At 55.3% G+C, this 24,491-nt stretch overlaps 2 protein-coding genes across 2 annotated transcripts in view; one reads left to right on the top strand and one right to left on the bottom strand.

Moving 5' to 3' along the window:
• Positions 1–10,913, bottom strand: part of CACNA1F (calcium voltage-gated channel subunit alpha1 F) — a 56,951-nt gene extending 46,038 nt beyond the window's left edge. Inside the window, 4 exon segments of the mRNA XM_071420250.1 lie at positions 3,129–3,234; positions 4,619–4,799; positions 4,802–4,855; positions 10,892–10,913. Coding sequence (XP_071276351.1) covers positions 3,129–3,234; positions 4,619–4,799; positions 4,802–4,855; positions 10,892–10,913 — 363 coding nt within the window.
• A 119-nt stretch (positions 10,914–11,032) lies between these two features.
• CCDC22 (coiled-coil domain containing 22) lies at positions 11,033–23,364 on the top strand (the record flags this gene model as incomplete). The annotated part of the gene is made up of 6 exons (XM_071420249.1): positions 11,033–11,181; positions 14,610–14,787; positions 18,296–18,428; positions 20,652–20,758; positions 20,866–20,932; positions 23,207–23,364. Coding segments are annotated over exons 1-6 (693 nt in total), but the record flags the coding sequence as incomplete, so codon positions are not given.
• Between the last annotated feature and the right edge of the window lie 1,127 nt (positions 23,365–24,491).

Raw genomic sequence — 24,491 nt, 5'->3', positions numbered from 1 at the left:
GGGTCACACAGTGTCCCCTTTCCCTTCTGGGGACCCCTTTTCCAGGAGGCCATCTCCATCCCCTCTTTGCTCCACCATGAGGATGATGAGGAACACCTCATGCTCCACCTGCTCCTGTGGGGTAAAATGGGCAGGGTGGGGTCAGTAATCCATGAGTCAGGGGGTTATGGGGTCACCCAGTGTCCCCTTCCTCTTTTGGGGTCACCCAGTGTCCCCTTTCCCTTTTGGGGACACCCCAACCCCTCCTCCAGGAGGACATTTCAGGACATCTCCATCCCCTCATTGCTCCATCATGAGGATGATGATGAGGAACAGGAGCTCCACCTGCTCCTTGGGGAGCATGGAGGGTGAGGTGAGGTCAGCACCCCATGAGTCAGGGGGTTATGGGGTCACCCAGTGTCCCCTTCCCCTTTTGGGGACACCCCGACCCCTTCTCCAGGAGGCCATCTCCATCCCCTCATTGCTCCATCATGAGGATGATGAGGAATACCTCATGCTCCACCTGCTCCTGAGGGGGCAAAATGGGCAGGGTGGGGTCAGTAATCCATGAGTCAGGGGGTTATGGGGTCACCCAGTGTCCCCTTTCCCTTTTGGGGACACCCCAACCCCTTCTCCAGGAGGACATCTCCATCCCCTCATTGCTCCACCATGAGGATGATGAGGAGCAACATGAGCTCCACCTGCTCCTTGGGGAGCATGGAGGGTGAGGTGAGATCAGCACCCCATGATTCAGGGAGTTATGGGGTCACTCAGTGTCCCCTTTCTCTTTTGGGGTCACCCAGTGTCCCCTTCCTCTTTTGGGGTCACCCTGACCCCTTCTCCAGGAGGCCATCTCCGTCCCCTCATTGCTCCATCATGAGGATGATGAGGAACATGAGCTCCACCTGCTCCTGAGGGGGCAGAACGAGCAGGTGGGGGTCAGCACCCCCTGATTCAGGGGCTTATGGGGTCACCCAGTGTCCCCTTCCCCTTTTGGGGTCACCCAGTGTCCCCCTCCCCTTTTGGGGTCACCCTGACCCCTTTTCCAGGAGGGCATTTCAGGCCATTTCTGTCCCCTCCTTGCTCAGTGTCCCCTTTTGGGACATTTGGGGACCCTCACTGACCCCTCCACCCTGGGGACATTTGGGGTCCCCCCTCCCCAGCACCCCCTTGTCCTGAGGGATGGCACAGGGACATTTGTCCCATTTTGGGGACAAGAGACAGGGACCCCCCCTTGCATCCCCTTCCCTTTGGGGACAAGGACACTCGGGGACCCCCTGAGCCCCTCCCAGTGTCCCCTTCCCCCTTTTGGGGTCACCCAGTGTCCCCTTCCCCCTTTTGGGGTCACCCAGTGTCCCCTTCCCCTTTTGGGGTCACCCTGACCCCTTCTCCAGGAGGACATTTCAGGACCTCTCTGTCCCCTCAGCCCCTCCCAGTGTCCCCTTCCCTTTGGGGACAAGGGACAGGAACACTTTGGGACATTTGGGGACACCGTCCCTTTCTTCGGGGGTCACCAGATGAGACATTTGGGGTGTCCCGCCCCATTGTCCCCCCCCTCAGGGTGACAAGGGACACTGGGCCCTCCCCAGTCCCCTCCCAGTGTCCCCTTTGTGGGTGACTGGGGCGGCTCAGCCGGGATTAGGTGACAAAGCAGATTAAGGCGGTGGCACAGGCGGGTGACACAGGGACACATCAGCGCAGGGGACACGTGTGGCACGGGGACAGCCCCACCCCCAGGTCCCCACGGCCTCTGCCACCTCCCCAGGGTGTCACCCACACCCCAGGGTGTCCCCACAGCTGCTGCCACCCCACAGTGCCACCCTCTGAAGTGTCACCCCCATCCCCGGGTCCCCACGGCCTCTGTCACCTCCCCAGGGTGTCACCCACACCCCAGGGTGTCCCCACAGCCTCTGTCACCTCCTCAAGGTGTCACCTCCACCCCCGTGTCCCCACAGCCTCTGCCACCCCACGGTGCCACCCTCTGAAGTGTCACCCCCATCCCCGTGTCCCCATGGCCTCTGTCACCTCCCCAGGGTGTCACAGAGACCCCAGGGTCCCCATAGCCTCTGCCACCACCCCACGGTGTCACCCTCTGTCACCTCCTCAAGGTGTCACCTCCACCCCCGGGTCCCCACAGCCTCTGCCACCCTGCAGTGCCACCCCTGGCATGTCCCCATGGTGTCACCCCACGGTGCCACCCTCTGTCACCTCCCCAGGGTGTCATCCCCAGCCCAGGGGTCCAGGGTGGGTGACCCCCCCCCCCCCTTTCCCAGCACCCAATGAAGCCCCCGGGGCAGTGCCCGGGTGGGTCTGGGGTCCCTCACCAGGTTCTGATTTTCTGATTGGAGCCCCCCGTGCCCGGGTGGGTCTGGGGCTGCCCTCTGTGCCCAGGTGGGTCTGGGGTCTCACCAGGTTCTGATTGGAGCCCCCCGTGCCCGGGTGGGTCTGGGGTCCCTCACCCGGTTGTGGTTGGAGCCCCCCGTGCCCAGGTGGGTCTGGGGGCGCCCCCCATGCCCGGGTGGGTCTGGGGTCTCTCACCAGGTTGTGGTTGGAGCCCCCTGTGCCCGGGTGGGTCTGGGGTCTCTCACCAGGTTCTGATTGAAGCCCCCCGTGCCCGGGTGGGTCTGGGGGTGCCCCCTGTGCCCAGGTGGGTCTGGGGTCTCTCACCAGGTTCTGATTGGAGCCCCCCATGCCCGGGTGGGTCTGGGGTCCCTCACCAGGTTGTGGTTGGAGCCCCCCATGCCCGGGTGGGTCTGGGGTCTCTCACCAGGTTCTGATTGAAGCCCCCGGTGCCCAGGTGGGTCTGGGGGTGCCCCCTGTGCCCAGTTGGGTCTGGGGTCTCTCACCAGGTTCTGATTGGAGCCCCCCGTGCCCAGGTGGGTCTGGGGTCTCACCAGGTTGTGGTTGGATCCTCCCGTGCCCAGGTGGGTCTGGGGGCGCCCCCCGTGCCCGGGTGGGTCTGGGGTCTCACCAGGTTGTGGTTGAAGCCCCCCGTCCCCAGGGTGGGTCTGGGGTCCCTCACCAGGTTGTGGTTGGATCCCCCCATGCCTGGGTGGGTCTGGGGGCGCCCCCCGTGCCCAGGTGGGTCTGGGGTCTCTCACCAGGTTGTGGTTGAAGCCCCCCGTGCCCAGGTGGGTCTGGGGTCTCACCAGGTTGTGGTTGGAGGTGTTGGAGTCATCCTCGGGGAAGGGGATGTAGACGCCCAGGGCCACGCAGTTGGCGAAGATGGTGGCGAGGATGAGGATGTCGAAGGGTCTGGGGGCAAATGGGGGGGGGGCAGCGGGTGTGGGGAGGGGTCCACAAGGACCCCAGAGCCCCCCGAGCCCCCCACCCATTTCCACCCCATGATTGGCAGCCCCAGACCCCCCCAAACCCCCTCACTTCCACCCCACGGTGCTGATGGCCGCCCCCAGACCCCATAGACCCCCCCAAACCCCCCCAAATCCCCCCAAACCCCCCCAAATCCCCCCAAACCCCCCCAAATCCCCCCCAAACCCCCTCACTTCCACTCCACGATGCTGATGGCCGCCCCCAGACCCCATAGACCCCCCCAAACCCCCCCAAATCCCCCCCAAACCCCCTCACTTCCACTCCACGATGCTGACGGCCGCCCCCAGACCCCCCCAAACCCCCAAATCACCCCAAAACCCCCCCAAATCCCCCCCAAACCCCCTCACTTCCACTCCACAATGCTGATGGCCGCCCCCAGACCCTGCCAGACCCCATAGACTCCCCCCAAAACCCCCCAAAACCCCCCCAAACCCCCCCAAACCCCCTCACTTCCACTCCACGATGCTGATGGCTGCCCCCAGACCCCCCCAAACCCCCAAATCACCCCCAAACGCCCCCAGACCCCCTCACTTCCACTCCACGATTGGCAGCCCCCAGACCCCATAGCCCCCCCAAACCCCCCCAAATCCCCCCAAACGCCCCCAGACCCCCTCACTTCCACTCCACGATGCTGATGGCCGCCCCCAGACCCCCCCAAACCCCCCCAAATGCCCCCCAGACCCCCTCACTTCCACTCCACAATGCTGATGGCCGCCCCCAGACCCTGCCAGACCCCATAGACTCCCCCCAAAACCCCCCAAATCACCCCCAAATCCCCCCAGACCCCCTCACTTCCACTCCACGATGCTGATGGCCGCCCCCAGAGCCCCCCAAACCCCCAAACCCCCCCAAATCCCCCCAAATTTCCCCAAACCCCCTCACTTCCACTCCACGGTGCTGATGGCCACCCCCAGACCCCATAGACCCCCCAGACCCCCCAAATCCCCCCAAATCACCCCCAAACCCCCCAAATCCCCCCCAAACCCCCTCACTTCCACTCCACGATGCTGATGGCCGCCCCCAGACCCCATAGACCCCCCCAGACCCCCCCAAACCCCCCAAATCCCCCCAAAACCCCCTCACTTCCACTCCACGATTGGCAGCCCCCAGACCCCATAGCCCCCCCAATCCCCCCAAACCCCCTCACTTCCACTCCACGATGCTGATGGCCGCCCCCAGACCCCCTCAAACCCCCTGAGTCCCCCCAAACCCCCCAAATCCCCCCAGACCCCCTCACTTCCACTCCACGATGCTGATGGCCGCCCCCAGACCCCCCCAAACCCCCAAATCCCCCCCAAATCCCCCTCACTTCCACTCCACGATGCTGATGGCCGCCCTCCTGACGGGGTTGTTGAGGCGGAGGCAGAAGAGGGCGCGGGGGGAGCGATGGACGCCCCCGGAGCCGCCCTGGGCTTTGTGCTTGGGGTGGGGGGGGCGGCGCTGCCGCTGCTGCCCCGGGGGGGTCCCCGCAGCCCCCCCCGGAGCCCCCCCCAGCCCAGCGGCTGCCCCAGGGCCTCGGCCAAGGGGGACAAATCCTTGGGGGGCCCTGGGGAGGGGAGTGGGTGCTCAGGGACAGCCCCGAAAATTTATGGAGCCCCCCAATCTTTATGGACACCCCCAAAGCGTTAGGGACCCCCCAAACCTTTATGGACACCCCCAAATCTTTATGGACCCCCCCAAAGCGTTATGGACACCCCCAAAGCGTTATGGACACCCCCGGACCCCCCCAAAGCGTTATGGACACCCCCGAATCGTTACGGATACCCCCAAAGGGTTATGGACTCCCCCAAAGCTTTATGGACACCCCAAAATCGTTATGGACACCCCCGAATCGTTATGGACACCCCGAATCGTTATGGACCCCCCCAAAGCGTTATGGACACCCCCGAATCTTTATGGACACCCCCAATTTTTATGGACCCCCCCAAATCTTTATGGACACCCCCGAATCGTTATGGATACCCCCAAAGGGTTATGGACTCCCCCAAAGCTTTATGGACACCCCCAAATCGGTATGGACACCCCCGAATCGTTATGGACACCCCAAAGCGTTATGGACACCCCCAAAGCGTTATGGACACTCCAAAACCTTTCTGGACACCCCCAAAACTTTATGGACCCCCTCGAATCTTTATGGACACCCCCAAAGGGTTATGGACACCTCCAAATCTTTATGGACCCCCCCCAAACCTTTCTGGGCACCCCCGAATCGTTATGGACACCCCCAAAGCGTTATGGACACCCCAAAGCGTTATGGACACCCCCAAAGCGTTATGGACACCCCGAACCTTTATGGACACCCCCAAACCTTTCCGACACCCCCGAATCGTTATGGACACCCCCAAAGCTTTATGGACACCCCCAAACCTTTCCGACCTCCCCCCCCCCAAATCTTTATGGATCCCCCAAATCTTTATGGACACCCCCAAACCTTTCTGGGCACCCCCGAATCGTTATGGACACCCTCAAAACTTTATGGACACCCCCGAATCGTTATGGACACCCCCAAAGATTTCCGACACCCCCGAATCGTTATGGACCCCCCCGAATCTTTATGGACACCCCCAAAGCGTTATGGACACCCCCAAACTTTTCTGGATCCCCTCCAAATCGTTATGGACACCCCGAAACCTTTCCGACCCCCCCTAAATCTTTATGGACCTCCCCCCAAAGCGTTATGGACCCCCCCAAAGCGTTATGGACACCCCGAACCTTTATGGACACCCCCAAACCTTTCCGACACCCCCGAATCATTATGGACACCCCCAAACTTTTCTGGATCCCCCCAAATCTTTATGGATACCCCCGAATCGTTATGGACACCCCCAAAGCTTTATGGACACCCCCGAACCTTTCTGGACACCCACAAATCGTTATGGACACCCCCAAACCTTTCTGGGCACCCCCGAATCGTTATGGACACCCCCAAAGCTTTATGGACACCCCCAAACCTTTCCGACCTCCCCCCCCAAATCTTTATGGATCCCCCAAATCTTTATGGACACCCCCAATCGTTATGGACACCCCCAAAGCGTTATGGACACCCCCAAAGCGTTATGGACACCCCCGAATCGTTATGGACACCCCAAAGCTTTATGGACAGCCCCAAACCTTTCCGACCTCCCCCCCCAAATCTTTATGGACCCCCCGAATCGTTATGGACACCTCCGGACCCCCCCGAATCGTTATGGACACCCCAAAATCTTTATGGACACCCCCAAAGCGTTATGGACACCCCCAAAGCTTTATGGACACCCCCGAATTGTTATGGACACCCCCAAACTTTCCGACCCCCCCCCCAAATCTTTATGGACACCCCCGAATCGTTATGGACACCCCCAAACATTTCTGGACCCCCCCAATCTTTCCGGACTCCCCCAAACCTTTTCGGATCCCCCCAAATCTTTTTGGAACCCCCCCAAACCTTTCCGGACCCCCCCCAATCTTTCCGGACCCCCCCCAATCTTTCTGGACTCCCCCAAACCTTTTCGGACCGCCCCAAAACCCCCAGGGGCCCCCCAAAACCCCCAGGGCCCCCCCAGACTCACCCTCTCCGTTCTCCTCTGACTCTGACATTTTGGGCAGGGAGGTTTGGGGGGGTCCGGGAGGTTTTGGGGTACCCTGGGGGGGTCCCAAAGGATTTTCAAGGGGATTTGTGGGGTCTGTTGGGATTTGGGATCATGGGGGGGGGAATTGGGGGGTCCGGGTGTGTTTGGGGGTGTTTAGGGGGGGTTCAGGGGGTTTTGGGGGGGTCAGGGGGGTCCGGGGGTATTTGGGGGGGTTCAGGGGGTATTTAGGGGGGTCGGGGGGTATTTAGATGGCTCAGGGGGTGTTTGGGGATGTTTAGGGGGTTCAGGGTGGGTCGGGGGGATTTAGGGGGGGTCAGGGGGTGTTTAGGGGGGGTTCAGGGGGTGTTTAGAGGGGTCGGGGGGTGTTTGGGGGGGTTCAGAGGATGTTTAGGGGGATCAGGGGTATTTAGGGAGGTTCAGGGGTGTTCAGGAGGGTCAGGGGGGGTTCAGGTGGTATTTAGGGGTGTTTGGGGTATTTAGGAGGTTTCAGGGGGTGTTTAGGGCGCTCAGGGGGGGTCAGGGGTATTTCGGGGGGTTCAGGGGGTATTTAGAGGTCTCAGGGGGGGTTCAGGGGGTATTTAGGGTGTTCGGGGGGTATTTGTGGGGTTCAGGAAGGTTCAGGAGTATTCAGGGGGCTCAGGGTGGGTCAGGGGTCGGTGGGCACAGGGGGTATTTAGGGGGGTTCAGGGGGAATTTAGGGGGGCTCAGGGGGTATTTATGGATCTCAGGGGGTATTTAGGGTGTTCAGGGGATATTTAGGGGGTCCGGGGGTGTTCAGGGGGCTCAGGGGGGTTCAGGGTCGGTGGGCTCGGGGGTCTGGGGGTGTTTTGGGGTCTCAGGGATATTTTGGGGTCAGGGTCGGTGGGCTCGGGGGTCTCAGGGATATTTTGGGGTCTCAGGGATATTTTGGGGTCAGGGTCGGCGGGCTCGGGGGTCTCAGGGATATTTTGGGGTCTCAGGGATATTTTGGGGTCTCAGGGTGGGTCAGGGTCGGTGGGCTCGGGGGTCTGGGGGTATTTTGGGGTCTCAGGGATATTTTGGGGTCTCAGGGTCGGTGGGTTCGGGGGTCTCAGGGATATTTTGGGGTCTCAGGGTGGGTCAGGGTCGGTGGGCTCGGGGGTCTGGGGGTATTTTGGGGTCTCAGGGATATTTTGGGGTCTCAGGGTCGGTGGGCTCGGGGGTCTCAGGGATATTTTGGGGTCTCAGGGTCGGCGGGCTCGGGGGTCTCTCCCCGGCCTCCCCAAGGCTCGGTCCCGGCTCTTCCTGGCCGGGGATTAACGGGGATTAACGGGGAGGGGGGAGGGGAGGGGGGGGGGGGGGGGGGGGCAGCGCTGGACACGTGACCAGGAACGGGGGGGGGGAGGGGCTGGGGACAAGAGAGGGGGGAGGGGCCAGTGGGGACAGGTGGGAGGGGGTGGGGACAGGAGTGTGGAAAGCGCCCATCGCCGGTTTTTCAAATGTTAAAAGTTAAATAGTAATAAAAATAGTTGTAAAAAATAGGAACACGATTGGATGTTGCTTTCTGCTCGTAGTTAATCCTTAAAGGGCTCTGCAATAAAAACCTTTGGAAGCATAATTTTAGAATATAATTTGGAATATATTTATAAAGGAAATTTGCTCATCTCACCCCTTAATAAAGCAGAGAGAAGCAGTTTGAGAAAGGAAGATGAACATCACCTCAAGGATTTCTGGTTTCCACCAAAGGGAAGCTGGACATCGCTGTTGTGGGATTTATAATCCTTGGAATTAAAAGGTGGATCCACATCTGGGATTCGTCTTTCTTCTTTCAGAAACCAGATCGGCACCATCTGGGATCCTTCTTTTGGGATCCATCCTGAGAAAAACTAAAATCACAATAGTGGATAGGATTGTGAGGTAAAAATTGGGAATAGAAACTGCTGATGAGTAAAAAATTGGGAATAGAAACCCTCAATTATCAGTGTGCAGTTGGAGGGCAAAACTCCCCCCACTGTACCCAGCGCTGTATTGCTCAAACTTTACCTTTTTAATTAATTAATTGATTGCTGTGGGAATATTGGCCTAGTCAAGCTTCTTATTTATAACAATGGCAGCCAGACTGAACAGCAAGCTACGACTTAACTCAAAAATGTGCGTTCCACCTAAATTAAAATGGATTTTTTCTACCTTGGAAAATTTCCACTCTGCCTCAACAACTCCTGTCATGCTCCACCACTGAGGCCTACAACTCCCATCATGCACCACCACTGAGGCCTACAACTCCCCTCATGCTCCACCACTGAGGCCTACAACTCCCGTCATGCACCGCCACTGAGGCCTACAACTCCCATCATGCACCGTCACTGGGGCCTACAACTCCCATCATGCTCCGCCTACAACTCCCCTCATGCTCCGCCACTGAGGCCTACAACTCCCATCATGCTCCACCACTGAGGCCTACAACTCCCATCATGCTCCGCCTACAACTCCCATCATGCTCCACCACTGAGGCCTACAACTCCCATCATGCTCTGACACTGAGGCCTACAATGCACATCATGCTCCGCCTACAACGCCCATCACGCACGGCCACCACTGCCTACAACTCCCATCATGCTCCGCCACTGAGGCCTACAACTCCTGTCATGCTCCGCCTACAACTCCCATCATGTTCCGCCACTGAGGCCTACAACTCCCATCATGCACCGCCACTGAGGCCTACAACTCCCCTCATGCTCCGCCTAGAACTCCCATCATGCTCCGCCTACAACTCCCGTCATGCACCGCCACTGAGGCCTACAATCCTGTCATGCTCCATCTACAACTCCCATCATGCATGGCCACCACTGCCTACAACTCCCGTCATGCTCTGCCACTGGGGCCTACAACTCCCGTCATGCTCCGCCTACAACTCCCATCATGCTCCGCCACTGAGGCCTACAACTCCCATCATGCTCTGCCACTGAGGCCTACAACTCCCATCATGCTCTGCCACTGAGGCCTACAATGCGCATCATGCTCCGCCTACAACTCCCGTCATGCTCCGCCACTGAGGCCTACAACTCCCATCATGCTCCGCCTACAACTCCCATCATGCTCCACCACAGAGGCCTACAACTCCCATCATGCTCTGCCACCGCTGCCTACAACTCCTGTCATCCTCCACCACTGAGGCCTACAACTCCTGTCATGCACCGCCACCACTGCCTACAACTCCCATCATGCTCTGCCACTGGGGCCTACAACTCCCATCATCCTCCACCACTGAGGCCTACAACTCCCGTCGTGCCTCACGGTTCCGCCACCTGTGCCTACAACTCCTGTCATGCCCTGGCACTGCTGCCTACAATGTTTTGTGGAGATAAACAAAACTCCACAATTTTTGTGAAAGTTGTAAAGCTGGTGTGTTTATTACAGTGCTGGACGCATGTGGGAATCCATTCCTTCCTTCCCTCACATTCCTGCCCACAGGCTCCATCCCCTCATGGCCAACGCCCGCCATTTTCCTGCACTTTGCTGCCACACGCCACCGCCTACAACTCCTGTCATGCCCCATGGGTGTCACAGCATCGCCGGACCTGCGCCCTTTCCCCCTCAGGCCCTGCAGGTGCTGCTTGTACAAAATCACAGAATTATTCAGGTCGGGAAAAACCCTCAAAGCCATCGATTCCCATCGTTCCTTCCGCACCGCCAAAGCCACCCTAAACGTGTCCCCAGGTGCTACATCCTCCCCTCACACATTCCTTCCCTCAGCTGCCCCCCACAGGTTCCATTCCCCCATCGCCCTCACGGCCTCCATCTCCCCCTTCCGCTTCCCCTCACACCCCACAGGCGGCAATTCCCGCTCTCCCACCCCTCACAGGCACCGTTTTCCCCTCAGACATCTGCTGGGTGCCCATTCCTTCCCCTCACATTCCCCACAAGCTCCATCCCCTCACGCCTCCCCGCTCACCATTTTCCCACCTTTTCCCGCCTTTTCCCGCCACACGCCGCCGCCTACAATTCCCGTCATGCTTCGCCTACAACTCCCATCATGCTCCGCCACCGCCGCCTACAACTCCCGTCATGCTCCGCCATTGCGGCCTACAACTCCTGTCATGCTTTGCCTACAACTCCCGTCATGCCCCGCGGTTCCGCCGCCGCCTACAACTCCCATCGTGCCCCGGGGCCATCGCCCCGCCCTTTTCCCCTCACGTGAGCGGCGGCCGCGCTCTCTGTGAGGGAGCCCCCCCCACAAATCTCCCCAAATTTTCTCCCCCCCTCAGAATTTGGGGATCCCCCCGACCCCCCCAGCCATGGAGGAGGTGGACAAGATCCTGATCCACTCCCTGCGCCAGGCGGGGACGTGAGTGGGGCGAGAATGGGGGGGTTTGGGTGGTTGGGGGGCTCCGGGGGGGGGCACTGAGGAATTTGGGGTGTCTGTGAGGGGGGGGCTGTGGAAGGACAGAGGGACACCCCCATGGAGGAATTTGGGTGGGGGTCCTGAGAGAATTGGGGGGGCTGAGTGAATATTTGGGGGTGCCTGAGTGGGGATTTGGGGGGGGACACTGAGAAAACCCCGAGGAATTTGGGTGGGGGTCCTGAGCGAATTGTGGGGGGCTGAGTGAATATTGGGGGTCCCTGAGTGGGGATTTGGGGGGGGGGGGACACTGAGAAAACCCCGAGGAATTTGGGTGGGGGTCCTGAGAGAATTGGGGGGGGCTGAGTGAATATTTGGGGGTCCCTGAGTGGGGATTTTGGGGGGGGACACTGAGAAAACCCCGAGGAATTTGGGTGGGGGTCCTGAGAGAATTGGGGGGGGCTGAGTGGATATTGGGGGTCCCTAAGTGGGGATTTGGGGGGGGGGGACACTGAGAAAACCCCGAGGAATTTGGGTGGGGGTCCCTGGAGAGGCTCTGGAGGTCCTGAGAGAATTGGGGGGGGGCTGAGTGAATATTTGGGGGATTTTGGGGGGCTTTTTGGGGGGGCTGTTTGGGGGTTTTTGGGGCTGTTTGGGGTTTTTTAGGGGCTGTTTTGGGGGGTTTTGGGGCTGTTTTGGGGATTTTTTAGGGGCTGTTTTGGGGGTCTTTAGGGGCTGTTTTGGAGATTTTTTAGAGGCTGTTTTGGGGGTTTTTGGGGCTGTTTTGGAGATTTTTTAGAGGCTGTTTTGGGGGTTTTGGGGGGCTGTTTTGGGGGGCTGTTTTGGGGACTTTTGGGGGGAATTTTTGGGGGGGTTTTGTGGGACTGTTTTGGGGGTTTTTAGGAGCTATTTTGGGGACTTTTGGGGGGACTGTTTTGGGGGTCTTTGGGGGCTGTTTGGGGATTTTTAGGGGCTCTTTTGGGGATTTCTTTGGCGGTTGCTTTGGGGATTTTGGGGGGGCTGTCAGGATTTTTTGGGGGCCGTTTTGGGGGGCTTTTTTGGGGGGTTTTTGGGAGACTGTTTTGGGTGTTTTTAGGGGCTATTTTGGGGACTTTTGGGGGCCAGTTTTGGGGATTTTTTGGGGGCTGTTTTGGGGGTTTTTGAGGGCTGTTTTGGGGGGGACTTTGGGGGGCTGTGTTGGGGTTTTTTGGGGGCTGTTTTGGCGTTTTTTGGGGGACTGTTTTGTGGATTTTGGGAGCTGTTTTGAGGATTTTAAGGGGCTCTTCTGGGGATTTTTAGGGGCCGTTTTGGGGATTTTTAGGGGCTGTTATGGGGATTTCTTTGGCGCTTGCTTTGGGGATTTTTGGGGGGCTGTCAGGATTTTTGGGGGCTGTTTTGGGGATTTTTTGGGGGGGATTTTTTGAGGGGTTTTTGGGGGACTTTTGGGTGTTTTAGGGGCTGTTTTGGGGACTTTTGGGGGCCAGTTTTGGGCATTTTTTGGGGGACTGTTTTGTGGATTCTGGGAGCTGTTTTGAGGATTTTTTAGGTGCTTTTTGGGGGATTTTTTAGGCGCTGTTTTGGGGGTCTTTGGGGGCCGTTTTGGGGATTTTTTGGAGGCCGTTTTGGGGATTTTTGGGGGACTGTTTTGGGGATTTTGGGGGGGTTTTTGGGGGACTGTTTTGTAGATTTTGAGAGCTGTTTTGAGGATTTTTAGGGGCTGTTTTGGGGATTTTTCGGGGCTGTTTTGGGGATTTTTAGGGGCCGTTTTGGGGATTTCTTTGGCGCTTGCTTTGGGGATTTTTGGGGGGCTGTCAGGATTTTTGGGGGCTGTTTTGGGGATTTTTTGGAGGCCGTTTTGGGGGCTGTTTTGGGGATTTTTGGGGGGTTTTTGGGAGACTGTTTTGGGTGTTTTTACGGGTTGTTTTGGGGACTTTTGGGGGCCAGTTTTGGGCATTTTTGGGGGCTGTTTTGGAGATTTTTTGGGCGACTGTTTTGTGGATTTTGGGAGCCGTTTTAAGGATTTTTAGGGGCTGTTTTGGGGGATTTTGGGGGATTTTGGGGGACTGTTTTGGGGATTTTTGGGGGGTTTTTGGGGGACTGTTTTGGGTGTTTTTAGGAGCTATTTTGGGGACTTTTGGGGGACAGTTTTGGGGACTTTGGGGGCTGTTTTGGCGTTTTTTGGGGGACTGTTTTGGGGGTCTTTGGGGGCTGTTTTGGGGATCTTTGGGGGCCAGTTTTGGGCATTTTTGGGGGCAGTTTTGGGCATTTTTAGGGGCTGTTTTGGGGAGACTCTGGGGGATTGTGTTGGGGTTTTTTGGGGGCTGTTTTGTGGATTTTTAGGGGCTGTTTTGGGGATTTTTAGGGGCTGTTTTGGGGATTTCTTTGGCGGCTACTTTGGGGATTTTTGGGGTCTGTGATGAATTTTGGGCTCCGTGATGATGTCGGGGCTCCCCAGGGCGGTGCCCCCCGAGGTTCAGAGCGTTCGGGACCTGAGCCCGGAGCTGCTGCTGTGGCTGGCAGAATTTGGGGGGCAGTTTTGGGGATTTTTGGGGGGGTTTTTGGGGGCTGTTTTGGGGGATTTTGGGGGCCTGTTTTGGGCATTTTTGAGGGCTGTTTTGGGGGGGATTTTCAGGGGTTGTGTTGGGGTTTTTTGGGGGCTGTTTTGTGGATTTTGGGAGCTGTTTTGAGGATTTTAAGGGGCTCTTCTGGGGATTTTTAGGGGCCGTTTTGGGAATTTTTGGGGGGCTCTTTTAGGGATTTCTTTGGCGGTTGCTTTGGGGATTTTTGGGGGGCTGTCAGGATTTTTGGGGCCTCTTCTGGGGATTTTTTAGGCGCTGTTTTGGGGGTCTTTGGGGGCCGTTTTGGGAGAGGATTTATTTTGGGGGGCTGTTTTGGGTGTTTTTAGGAGCTATTTTGGGGACTTTTGGGGGACAGTTTTGGGCATTTTTGGGGGCTGTTTTGGGGATTTTTGGGGACGTTTTGGAGATTTTTTGGGCGACTGTTTTGTGGATTTTGGGAGCCGTTTTAAGGATTTTAGGGGCTGTTTTGGGGGATTTTGGGGGACTGTTTTGGGGATTTTTGGGGGGTTTTTGGGGGACTGTTTTGGGTGTTTTTAGGAGCTATTTTGGGGACTTTTGGGGGGACAGTTTTGGGGACTTTGGGGGCTGTTTTGGCGTTTTTTGGGGGACTGTTTTGGGGATCTTTGGGGGCCAGTTTTGGGCATTTTTGGGGGCAGTTTTGGGCATTTTTAGGGGCTGTTTTGGGGAGACTCTGGGGGATTGTGTTGGGGTTTTTTGGGGGCTGTTTTGTGGATTTTTAGGGGCTGTTTTGGGGATTTTTAGGGGCTGTTTTGGGGATTTCTTTGGCGGCTACTTTGGGGATTTTTGGGGTCTGTGATGAATTTTGGGCTCTGTGATGATGTCGGGGCTCCCCAGGGCGGTGCCCCCCGAGGTTCAGAGCGTTCGGGACCTGAGCCCGGAGCTGGTGGTGGCCGCCGCCGTTCGCTGCCTCCGCGCCGTGAGCCCCGCGCTGGGCGCTGCCCTGAGCCCGGCGCTGCCCCCGGGCATCTCCGCCCGCTTCCGCCTGGCCTCCGAGCTGGCCTCGGCCTGCCAGGTACCCCCGAACCCTGAAACACCCAAAAAACAAACAAACAAACCAAAAAAACCCCGAAAAATGGGGCTCCCCCCAGCTCAGCGCTCCCTGGGGTGGTTTTGGGGGGCTGGGGGTTGGTTTGAATGAATTGGGGGTGGTTTTGGGGGCGCTGAGGGTCTGTTTGGGGGGTCTGGGGGTTGGTCTGGGGGGGCTGAGGGTTGATTTGAATGAATTTGGGGTGGTTTTGGGGTGGTGGGGCTTGGTTTTAATGAATTGGGAGTGGTTTTGAGGGGTCTGGGGGTTGGTTTTAATGAGTTGGGGGTGGTTTTGGGGGGGGGCTGGAGGTCGGTTTTAATGAATTTGGGGTGGTTTGGGGGACTGGGGGTTATTTTGGGGGGTCTGGAGGTTGGTTTGGGGGGTCTGGGGGTTGTTTTGAATGGATTGGGGGTGGTTTTGAGGGGTCTGAGCGTTATTTTGGGGGGTCTGGAGGTTGGTTTGGGGGGTCTGGGAGTTGGTTTGGGGCAGTGGGGTTTGGTTTGAATGAATTGGGGTTTGGTTTGGGGGTCTGGGTGTTGGTCTGGGGGGGGCTGAGAGTTGATTTGAATGAATTGGGGGTGGTTTTGGGGGGTCTGGGGTTTGGTTTGAATGAATTGGGGGTGATTTGGGGGGTCTGGGGGTTGGTTTGAATGAGTTTGGGGTGGTTTTGGGGGTCTGGGGTTTGGGTTTGGGGGGTCTGGGGGTCGGTTTGAATGAATTTGGGGGTGGTTTTGGGGGATCTGGGGGTCGGTTTGAGGGGCCTGGGGGTTGTTTTTAATGAATTGAGGGTGGTTTTGGGGGGTCTGAGGGTTGGTTTGGGGGGTCTGGGGTTCGGTTTTAATGAATTTGGGGTGGTTTTGGGGGGTCTGGGGGTGGTTTGGGGGGTCTGGGGGTTGGTTTGAATGAATTTGGGGTGGTTTTTGGGGGGTCTGGGGGTTGGTTTGAATGAATTAGGGGTGGTTTGGGGGGGGGCTGGGGATTATTTTGGGGGGGTTGGGGGTTGGTTTGGGGGGTTTGGGGGTTGGTTTGAATGAATTGGGGGTGATTTGGGGGGCTGGGGGTTGGTTTGGGGGGTCTGGGGGTCGGTTTGGGGTTTGGTTTGAATGAATTTGGGGTGGTTTTGGGGGGCCTTGGGGTTTGGTTTGGGGGGTCTGGGGTTTGGTTTGGGGTTTGGTTTGAATGAATTTGGGGTGGTTTTGGGGGGGTCTGGGTTTGGGTTTTAATGAATTGGGGGTGGTTGGGGGGTCTGGGGGTTGGTTTGAATGAATTTGGGGGTGGTTTTGGGGGTCTGGGGTTTGGTTTGGGGGCTGGGGGTTGGGTTTAATGAATTGGGGGTGGTTTGGGGGCTCTGGGGTTTTGTTTTAATGAATTTGGGGGGTTTTGGGGGGTCTGGGGTTTGGTTTGGGGGGTCTGGGGGTTGGGTTTAATGAATTAGGGGTGGTTTGGGGGGGCTGGGGGTTGGTTTGGGGGGGCTGGGGGTTGTTTTTAATGAATTGGGGTTGGTTTGGGGACTCTGGGGGTCGTTTTGGGGGGTCTGGGGGTTGATTTGAATGAATTTGGGGTGGTTTTGGGGGTCTGGGTTTGGTTTGAATGAATTTGGGGGTGGTTTTGGGGGGGATGAGGGTTGGTTTTAATGAGTTTGGGGTGGTTTTGGGGGGCCTGGGGTTTGGTTTGGGGGGTCTGGGGGTTGGGTTTTTAATGAATTCAGGGTTGTTTTGGGGGGTCTGGGGGTTGGTTTTGGGGGTCTGGGGGTTGTTTTTAATGAGTGTGTTTGGGGGTGCCTGGGGCTTGTTTTGAATGACTTTGGGGTGAGTTTGACTTTGGGGTGGGTTTGAGTTTGGGGTGGGTTTGAGTTTGGGGGGGCTTGGGGTTGATTTGGGGGGGTCTGGGTATTGCTTTTAATCAGTTGCAGGTGGTTTTTAGAGGGGGTTGAGGGTTAATTTTGGATTTTTTGGGTTTTTTGGGATTATTTTGAGGGGCCGTACCAGCTGCAGTCGAGTTTTTGGGGAGGAATTTCTGTCCCCCAAAACCACCAAATCCCCCTCCAAGCCAGCACCCCACGAATTTTGTGCTGTCCCAAACAATTTTGGGCTGTCCCCAACCCTCTGAATGCCCCCTCAGGAGCTGGGATTTGGGGGTGACGTTGGCTACCAGACCTTCCTGTACAGCTCCGAGCAAAACAGCCCCTAGAAACCCCCAAAAATGCCCAAAAAACCCTCCAAAAATCCCCAAAACAGCCCCTAAAAACCCCCAAAAATCTGTAAACCAGCTCCCAAAAAACCCCAAAACAGCCCCTAAAAATCTCCAAACAACCCCAAAACAGCCCCCAACACAATCCCCAAAACAGCCCCAAAAAATACCCAAAAAGCCCCAAAAAGCCCCCCAAAAAGCCCCTAAAAACCCACAAATACCCCTAAAAACAACCCCCAAAAATAGCCAAGAACCCCCTAAAACACCCCAAAAATACCCCAAAACCCCCCAAACCATCCCCAAAAATTCCCCCAAAACAGCCCCAAAAATGCCCCCAAAATCCCCAAAACAGCCCCTAAAAACACCCAAACCAGCCCCAAAAAAGCCCCTAAATATCCCAAAAATAGCCCAAAAAAGCCCCAAGATCCCCTAAAGATCCCCAAAAAGCCCCTAAAAACCCCCAAAACCACCCAAATTTCCCCCAAATCTCCCAAAACAGCCCCCAAAAAATCCCCTAAAATCCCCAAACCAGCCCCTAAAAACCCCCAAAAACCCTCAAAAAATCCCCAAAACAGCCCCTAAAAACCCCCAAAAACCCTCCAAAAATCCCCAAACCAGCCCCTAAAAACCCCCAAAAACCCTCAAAAAATCCCCAAACCAGCCCCTAAAAACCCCCAAAAACCCTCAAAAAATCCCCAAAACAGCCCCTAAAAACCCCCAAAAACGCCCAAAACAACCCCTAAAAACACCAAATCCCCCTCCAAGCCAGCACCCCATGAATTTTAGGTTGTCCCAAACAATTTTGGGCTGTCCCAAACAATTTTGGGGTGTCCCCAACCCTCTGAACCCCCCTTTAGGAGCTGGGATTTGGGGGTGACGTTGGCTACCAGACCTTCCTGTACAGCTCCGAGCAAAACAGCCCCTAAAAACCCCCAAAAATCTGTAAACCAGCTCCCAAAAAACCCCAAAACAGCCCCTAAAAACACCCAAACCAGCCCCAAAAAAGCCCCTAAAATCCCCAAACCAGCCCCTAGAAATCCCCAAAACACCCCCCAAAAATACCAAAGAACCCCCCTAAATCCCCCAAACCAGCCCCTAAAAACCCCCAAAAATCCTCAAAAAATCCTCAAAAAATCCCCAAACCAGCCCCTAAAAACCCCCAAAAATCCTCAAAAAATCCCCAAAACAGCCCCTAAAGACACCCAAAAATGCCCAAAACAACCCCTAAAAACACCAAATCCCCCTCCAAGCCAGCACCCCACGAATTTTGGGGTGTCCCCAACCCTCTGAACCCCCCCTTCAGGAGCTGGGATTTGGGGGTGACGTTGGCTACCAGACCTTCCTGTACAGCTCCGAGCACGACGTGCGGCGCCTCCTCCTCTTCCTCGTGGAGAAGCTGCCCCGGGACGAGGGCGAGCGCGGGGCTGAGACCCCCGGTACCAGCTTGGGGGGGTCTCCTGGGGGTTTTGGGGTGTCCCGAGGGGTTTTTGGGGTGTCCTGGGAGTGGGGAGGGATGGGTTTGGTGTAGGGGATGAGGAGGTCGGAGATGAGGCCGGAGATGATTCTGGTGCAGTGTGGGGGGGGGGGGGGGAAAGGGAGGTCAGAGGGGAGGGGAGGCCCTAAAACAGGCCCCAAAATCATCAAAAAAGACCCCAAAAATGTCCCAAAACAGCCCCCAAAAATCACCAAAATATCTCCCAAAACATCCCCCAAAAATGTCCCAAAGCATCACCCAAAAATGTCCCAAAACAGCCCCTAAAAATCTCCCAAAACAGCCCCCAGAATCACCAAAACATCCCCCAAAAATGTCCCAAAACATGCCCCAAAAATATCCCAAAACAGCCCCCAAAAATCTCCCAAAACAGCCCCAAAATATGCCCTAAAACAGCCCCAAAACAGCCCCCAAAAATCACCAAAACAGCCCCAAAAATCACCAAAACAGCCCCCAAAAATCACCAAAACGTCCCCCAAAAATCTCCCAAACCAGCCCCAAAATATCCCCTAAAACAGCCCCCAAAATATCCCCTAAAATCCTCAAAATTTCCCAAAAACCCCCAAAATTCCCCAAAACAGCCCCCAAAATCACCAAAACAGCCCCAAAAATCACCAAAACGTCCCCCAAAAATCTCCCAAAACATCCCCCAAAAATCTCCTAAACCAGCCCCAAAATATCCCCTAAAACAGCCCTCAACACCCCCAAAAATCCCCTAAAAACCCCTAAAACAGCCCCCAAATATCCCCAAACCAGCCCCTAAAAACCCCCAAAAACCCCCAAAACAACCTCTAAAAACCCCCCTAAATCCCTCAAAACAGCCCCCAACACCCCCAAAAATCCCCTAAAACTCCAAAGCACCCCAAAAAATCCCCAAAACAGCCCCAGAAACACCCAAGAATCCCCTAAAACCCCCCAAAACAGCCCCCAAATATCCCCAAACCAGCCCCTAAAAATACCCAAAAAAACCCCAAAACAACCCCTAAAAACACCCAAAAATCCCCTAAAATCCCCTGAAAACCCCCAAAACATCCTCCAAATGTCCCCAAAACCCCAAAAAATACCCAAAAACCCCTCGAAAAATCCCCAGAACAGCCCCCAAATATCCCCCAAACCCCCAAAAGTAGCCCCAAATATCCCCAAACCAGCCCCAAAAAACCCCCAAAACAACCCCTAAAAACACCCAAAAATCCCCTAAAAACCCCCCAAAATCCCCTAAAACAACCCCCAATACCCCCAAAAATCCCAAAAAAATCCCCAAAAATCCCCTAAAAAACCCCAAAACACCCCCCAAACACCCAAAAATAGCCCCAAATATCCCCAAACCAGCCCCTAAAAACCCCCAAAAATACCCAAAAAACCCCCAAAACAACCCCTAAAAACCCCCCTAAATCCCCCAAAACAGCCCCCAACACCCCCAAAAATCCCCCAAAACTCCCCAAAACCCCTAAAAAAGCCCCCAAAACCCCCAAAAATCTCCTAAAAACCCCCAAAACAGCCCCCAAATATCCCCAAACCAGCCCCTAAAAAGCCCCAAAAATCCCCAAAACAACCCCTAAAAACACCCAAAAATCCCCTAAAAACCCCCAAAACAGCCCCTAAAAACACCCCAAATTCCCCTAAAAATCCCCAAAACAGCCCTAAAAACCCCCAAACGAGCCCCAAAAAAGCCCCTAAATATCCCAAAAATAGCCCAAAAAAGCCCCAAGATCCCCTAAAGATCCCCAAAAAGCCCTAAAAACCCCAAAAAGCCCCCAAATCTCCCAAAACAGCCCCCAAAAAACCCCCCTAAATCCCCCAAACCAGCCCCCAGAAATCCCCAAAACACCCCCCAAAAATACCCAAAAACCCCCCTAAATCCCCCAAAACAGCCCCCAACACCCCCAAAAATCCCCAAACCAGCCCCTAAAAACCCCCAAAAATGCCCAAAACAACCCCTAAAAATACCCAAAAATCCCCTAAAAACCCCCAAATCTCCCAAACCAGCCCCCAAAAAATCCCCTAAAATCCCCAAACCAGCCCCTAAAAACCCCCAAAAATACCCTAAAAACCCCCAAAACACCCCCCAAAACCCCCAAAACAAGCCCCAACACCCCCAAAAATCCCCCAAAACCCCCAAAAACCCCTAAAAAACCCCTAAAAAAGCCCCAAACTCATCCCTGTCCAGGCAAGGCGGGGGCGCTGCTCCGAGCCGTGGGCGCCCGGATCCGGGAGCACCTGGGGACCCCCTGGGTGCCCCCCCCGTGCCGAACCCCAAAACTGCAGCGGCTCCAGGTGAGACCTTGGGGTGCGGGGGGGTCCCCCCAAACCTGGGAGGGGCTCCCCGAGTCATTAGCGCGGTAATTAAGGCGTTAATTAAGGCGTTAATTAACCCTTTGTAGGGCACCAGGCACCTGCGGCCGTTCGTTACCTGCGCCCTGGTGCTGCCTCAGAACGGGGGGAGCCCAGGTGGGAATGGGGGGGGGGGAACCCCAAATTTGGGGGGGTCGGGGTGGAATTTGGGGGGGGTCAGCCTGAGGGGGGGTTGGGGGGATTTTTGGGGTTTTTTGGGGGATTTTTTGGGGGATTTTAGGGGCTGTTTTGGGGGTTTTTGGGGGATTTTAGGGGCTGTTTTGGGGGAATTTTGGGGGTTTTTTAGGGGGTTTTGGGGGATTTTTAGGGTTTTTTTGGGTATTTTTAGGGGCTGTTTTGGGGGAATTTTGGGGGGTTTTGGGGGATTTTTTGGGGGAATTTTTGGGATTTTTTGGGGTTTTTTGGGGATTTTTTTGGGCTGTTTTGGGGGAATTTTGGGGTTTTTTTAGGGGATTTTAGGGGAATTTTTGGGGTTTTTTTGGGTTTTTTTTGGGGATTTTTAGGGGCTGTTTTGGGGGTTTTTTTGGGGGTTTTTAGGGGCTGTTTTGGAGGAATTTTGGGGGTTTTTGGGGGGTTTTAGGGGATTTTTTGGGGGAATTTTTGGGGTTTTTTGGGGATTTTTAGGGGCTGGTTGGGGGATTTTTTGGGGGCTGGTTTACAGATTTTTGGGGGCTGTTTTGGGGATATTTGGGGGCACTTTTTGGGGGCTGTTTTGGGGATTTGGGGGGATTTTTTGGGGTTTTTTGGGGCTGGTTTGGGGCATTTTGGGGTATTTTTGGGGCTGTTTTTAGGGATATTTGAGGGCTGTTCTGGGGGTTTTTAGGAGCTTTTTGGGGGGTTTTTGGGGGCGGTTTTGGGGGATTTTTGGGCTGTTTTGGAGATGTTTTGGGGCTGGTTTGGGGATTGTTTGGGGTTTTTTGGGGGGGCTGGTTTGGGGTTTTGTGGGGATTTTGGGGGATTTTTAGGGGCTGTTTTGGGGGTTTTTAGGGGCTGTTTGGGGGAATATTTGGGGGCTGGTTTGGGGGGTTTTGGGGGGTTCTTGGCCATTTTTGGGGGTTGTTTTTAGGGATATTTGAGGGCTGGTTTGGGGTTTTTGGGGATTTTTTAGGGGATTTTTGGGGGGTTTTTGGGGGATTTTTGGGACTGGTTTGGGGATTGTTTTGGGGCTTGTTTGGGGATTTTTAGGGGCTTTTTTGGGCTTTTGTGGGGATTTTGGGGGATTTTTAGGGGCTGTTTTGGGGATTATTTGGGCTGTTTTGGGGGTATTTGGGGGCACTTTTTGGGGGCTGTTTTGGGGAGTTTTGGGGCTGTTTTGGGGATTTTTTTGGGGGGCTGTTTTGGGGGTATTTGGGGGTTGTTTTGGGGGTTGTTTGGGGATTTTTAGGAGCGTTTTTGAGGGGGCTGTTTTGGGCATTCTGGGCGATTTTTGGGCGCTGTTTTGGGGGCTGTTTTGGTGATTTCTGGGGCAGTTTTGGGGGTATTTGGGGGCAGTTTTGGGGGGCTCTTTTGGGGATTTCTGGGGCTGTTTTGGGGATTTTTTGGGGGACTGTTTTGAGTGTTGGTTTGGGGATTTCTGGGTTGTTTTGGGGATTTCTGGGGCTGTTTTGGGGGTATTTGGGGCAGTTTTGGGGGGCTCTTTTGGGGATTTTTTGGGGCTGTTCTGGGCATTCTGGGTGATTTTTGGGAGCTGTTTTGAGGGCTGTTTTGGTGATTTCTGGGGCTCTTTTGGTGATTTCTGGGGCAGTTTTGGGGGTATTTGGGGCCAGTTTTGGGGGGCTCTTTGGGGATTTCTGGGGCAGTTTTGGGGATTTCTGGGGCTGTTTTGGGGGTATTTGGGGCCAGTTTTGGGGGCAGTTTTGGGGGTATTTGGGGGCAGTTTTGGGGGGCTCTTTGGGGATTTCTGGGGCAGTTTTGGGGATTTCTGGGGCTGTTTTGGGGGTATTTGGGGGCAGTTTTGGGGGTATTTGGGGGCAGTTTTGGGGGGCTCTTTTGGGGATTTCTGGGGCAGTTTTGGGGGTATTTGGGGGCAGTTTTGGGGGCAGTTTTGGGGGTATTTGGGGGCAGTTTTGGGGGGCTCTTTGGGGATTTCTGGGGCAGTTTTGGGGATTTCTGGGGCTGTTTTGGGGGTATTTGGGGCCAGTTTTGGGGGACTGTTTTGGGGATTTCTGGGGCAGTTTTGGGGGTATTTGGGGGCAGTTTTGGGGGCAGTTTTGGGGTATTTGGGGGCAGTTTTGGGGGGCTCTTTGGGGATTTCTGGGGCAGTTTTGGGGGTATTGGGGGCAGTTTTGGGGGTATTGGGGGCAGTTTTGGGGGCTCTTTGGGGATTTCTGTGATCTCCCTGTTTCAGACCCATTTCCCCTCACCCCCCAGAACTGCAGGAATATTTTGGGGGTGCGGCCCCCCCGGTGCCAGCGCAGCCCCCCCGGCCCTGGCTGAGCCCCCCGGCCCTGCTGGAGGCGCTGGGGGCCCAACTGAGCCCCCCCAGTGAGGGGGGCCCGGAATGGGGGCGGCCCCGGCTGCACCCCCAGGTGAGACCCGGGATGGGCTGGGATTGGGGGGCTGGGATGTTCGGGGGATTTTGGGGGTTTTTTTGGGATTTTTGGGGTTTTTGGGGGCTGTTTCAGTGATTTTTGGGAGCTATTTCCATGATTTTTGGGAGCTATTTCCATGATTTTGGGGGCTGTTTTTGGGAACTATTTCAGTGATTTTTGGGAGCTATTTCAATGATTTTTGGGGGCTGTTTTGGGGGCTATTTCAGTGATTTTGGGGCTGTTTTGGGAGCTATTCCAATGATTTTTGGGAGCTATTTCACTGATTTTTGGGAGCTGTTTTGGGGGGCTATTTCCATGATTTTTGGGAGCTATTTCACTGATTTTGGGGGCTGTTTTGGGAGCTATTTCAATGATTTTGGGGGCTGTTTTGGGGGAGCTGTTTCAGTGATTTTTGGGAGCTATTTCACTGATTTTTGGGGGCTATTTCACTGATTTTGGGGCTGTTTCAGTGACTGATTTTTGGGAGCTATTTCACTGATTTTGGGGGCTGTTTTGGGAGCTATTTCAGTGATTTTTGGGAGCTATTTCCATGATTTTTGGAGCTGTTTTGGGAGCTATTTCGCTGATTTTTGGAGCTGTTTTAGGGGCTGGTTTTGGGAGCTATTATTTCCATGATTTTTGGGGGCTATTTCACTGATTTTGGGGGCTGTTTTTGGGGGGCTATTTCCATGATTTTTGGGAGCTATTTCACTGATTTTTGGGGGCTGTTTTGGGGGGCTATTTCCATGATTTTTGGGAGCTATTTCCATGATTTTTGGGAGCTATTTCACTGATTTTTAGGAGCTATTTCACTGATTTTTGGGAGCTATTTCGCTGATTTTTGGGAGCTATTTCGCTGATTTTTGGGAGCTATTTTGGGGGCTGTTTTTGGGAGCTATTTCACTGATTTTTGGGAGCTGTTTTGGGGGGCTATTTCCATGATTTTTGGGAGCTATTTCCATGATTTTTGGGAGCTATTTCACTGATTTTTGGGGGCTATTTCACTGATTTTTGGGGGCTATTTCACTGATTTTTTAGGAGCTATTTCCATGATTTTTGGGGCTGTTTTGGGAGCTATTTCCATGATTTTTGGAGCTGTTTTAGGGGCTGGTTTTGGGAGCTAT

The sequence above is a fragment of the Agelaius tricolor genome, unplaced genomic scaffold, assembly GCF_023055355.1.
Source record: "Agelaius tricolor isolate 1412-34295 unplaced genomic scaffold, bAgeTri1.0.p SCAF_130, whole genome shotgun sequence".
NCBI lineage: Eukaryota > Metazoa > Chordata > Aves > Passeriformes > Icteridae > Agelaius > Agelaius tricolor.
The sequence above is the reverse complement of the archived record's forward strand: the minus strand, read 5'-3'. Positions and strand labels throughout refer to the sequence as shown.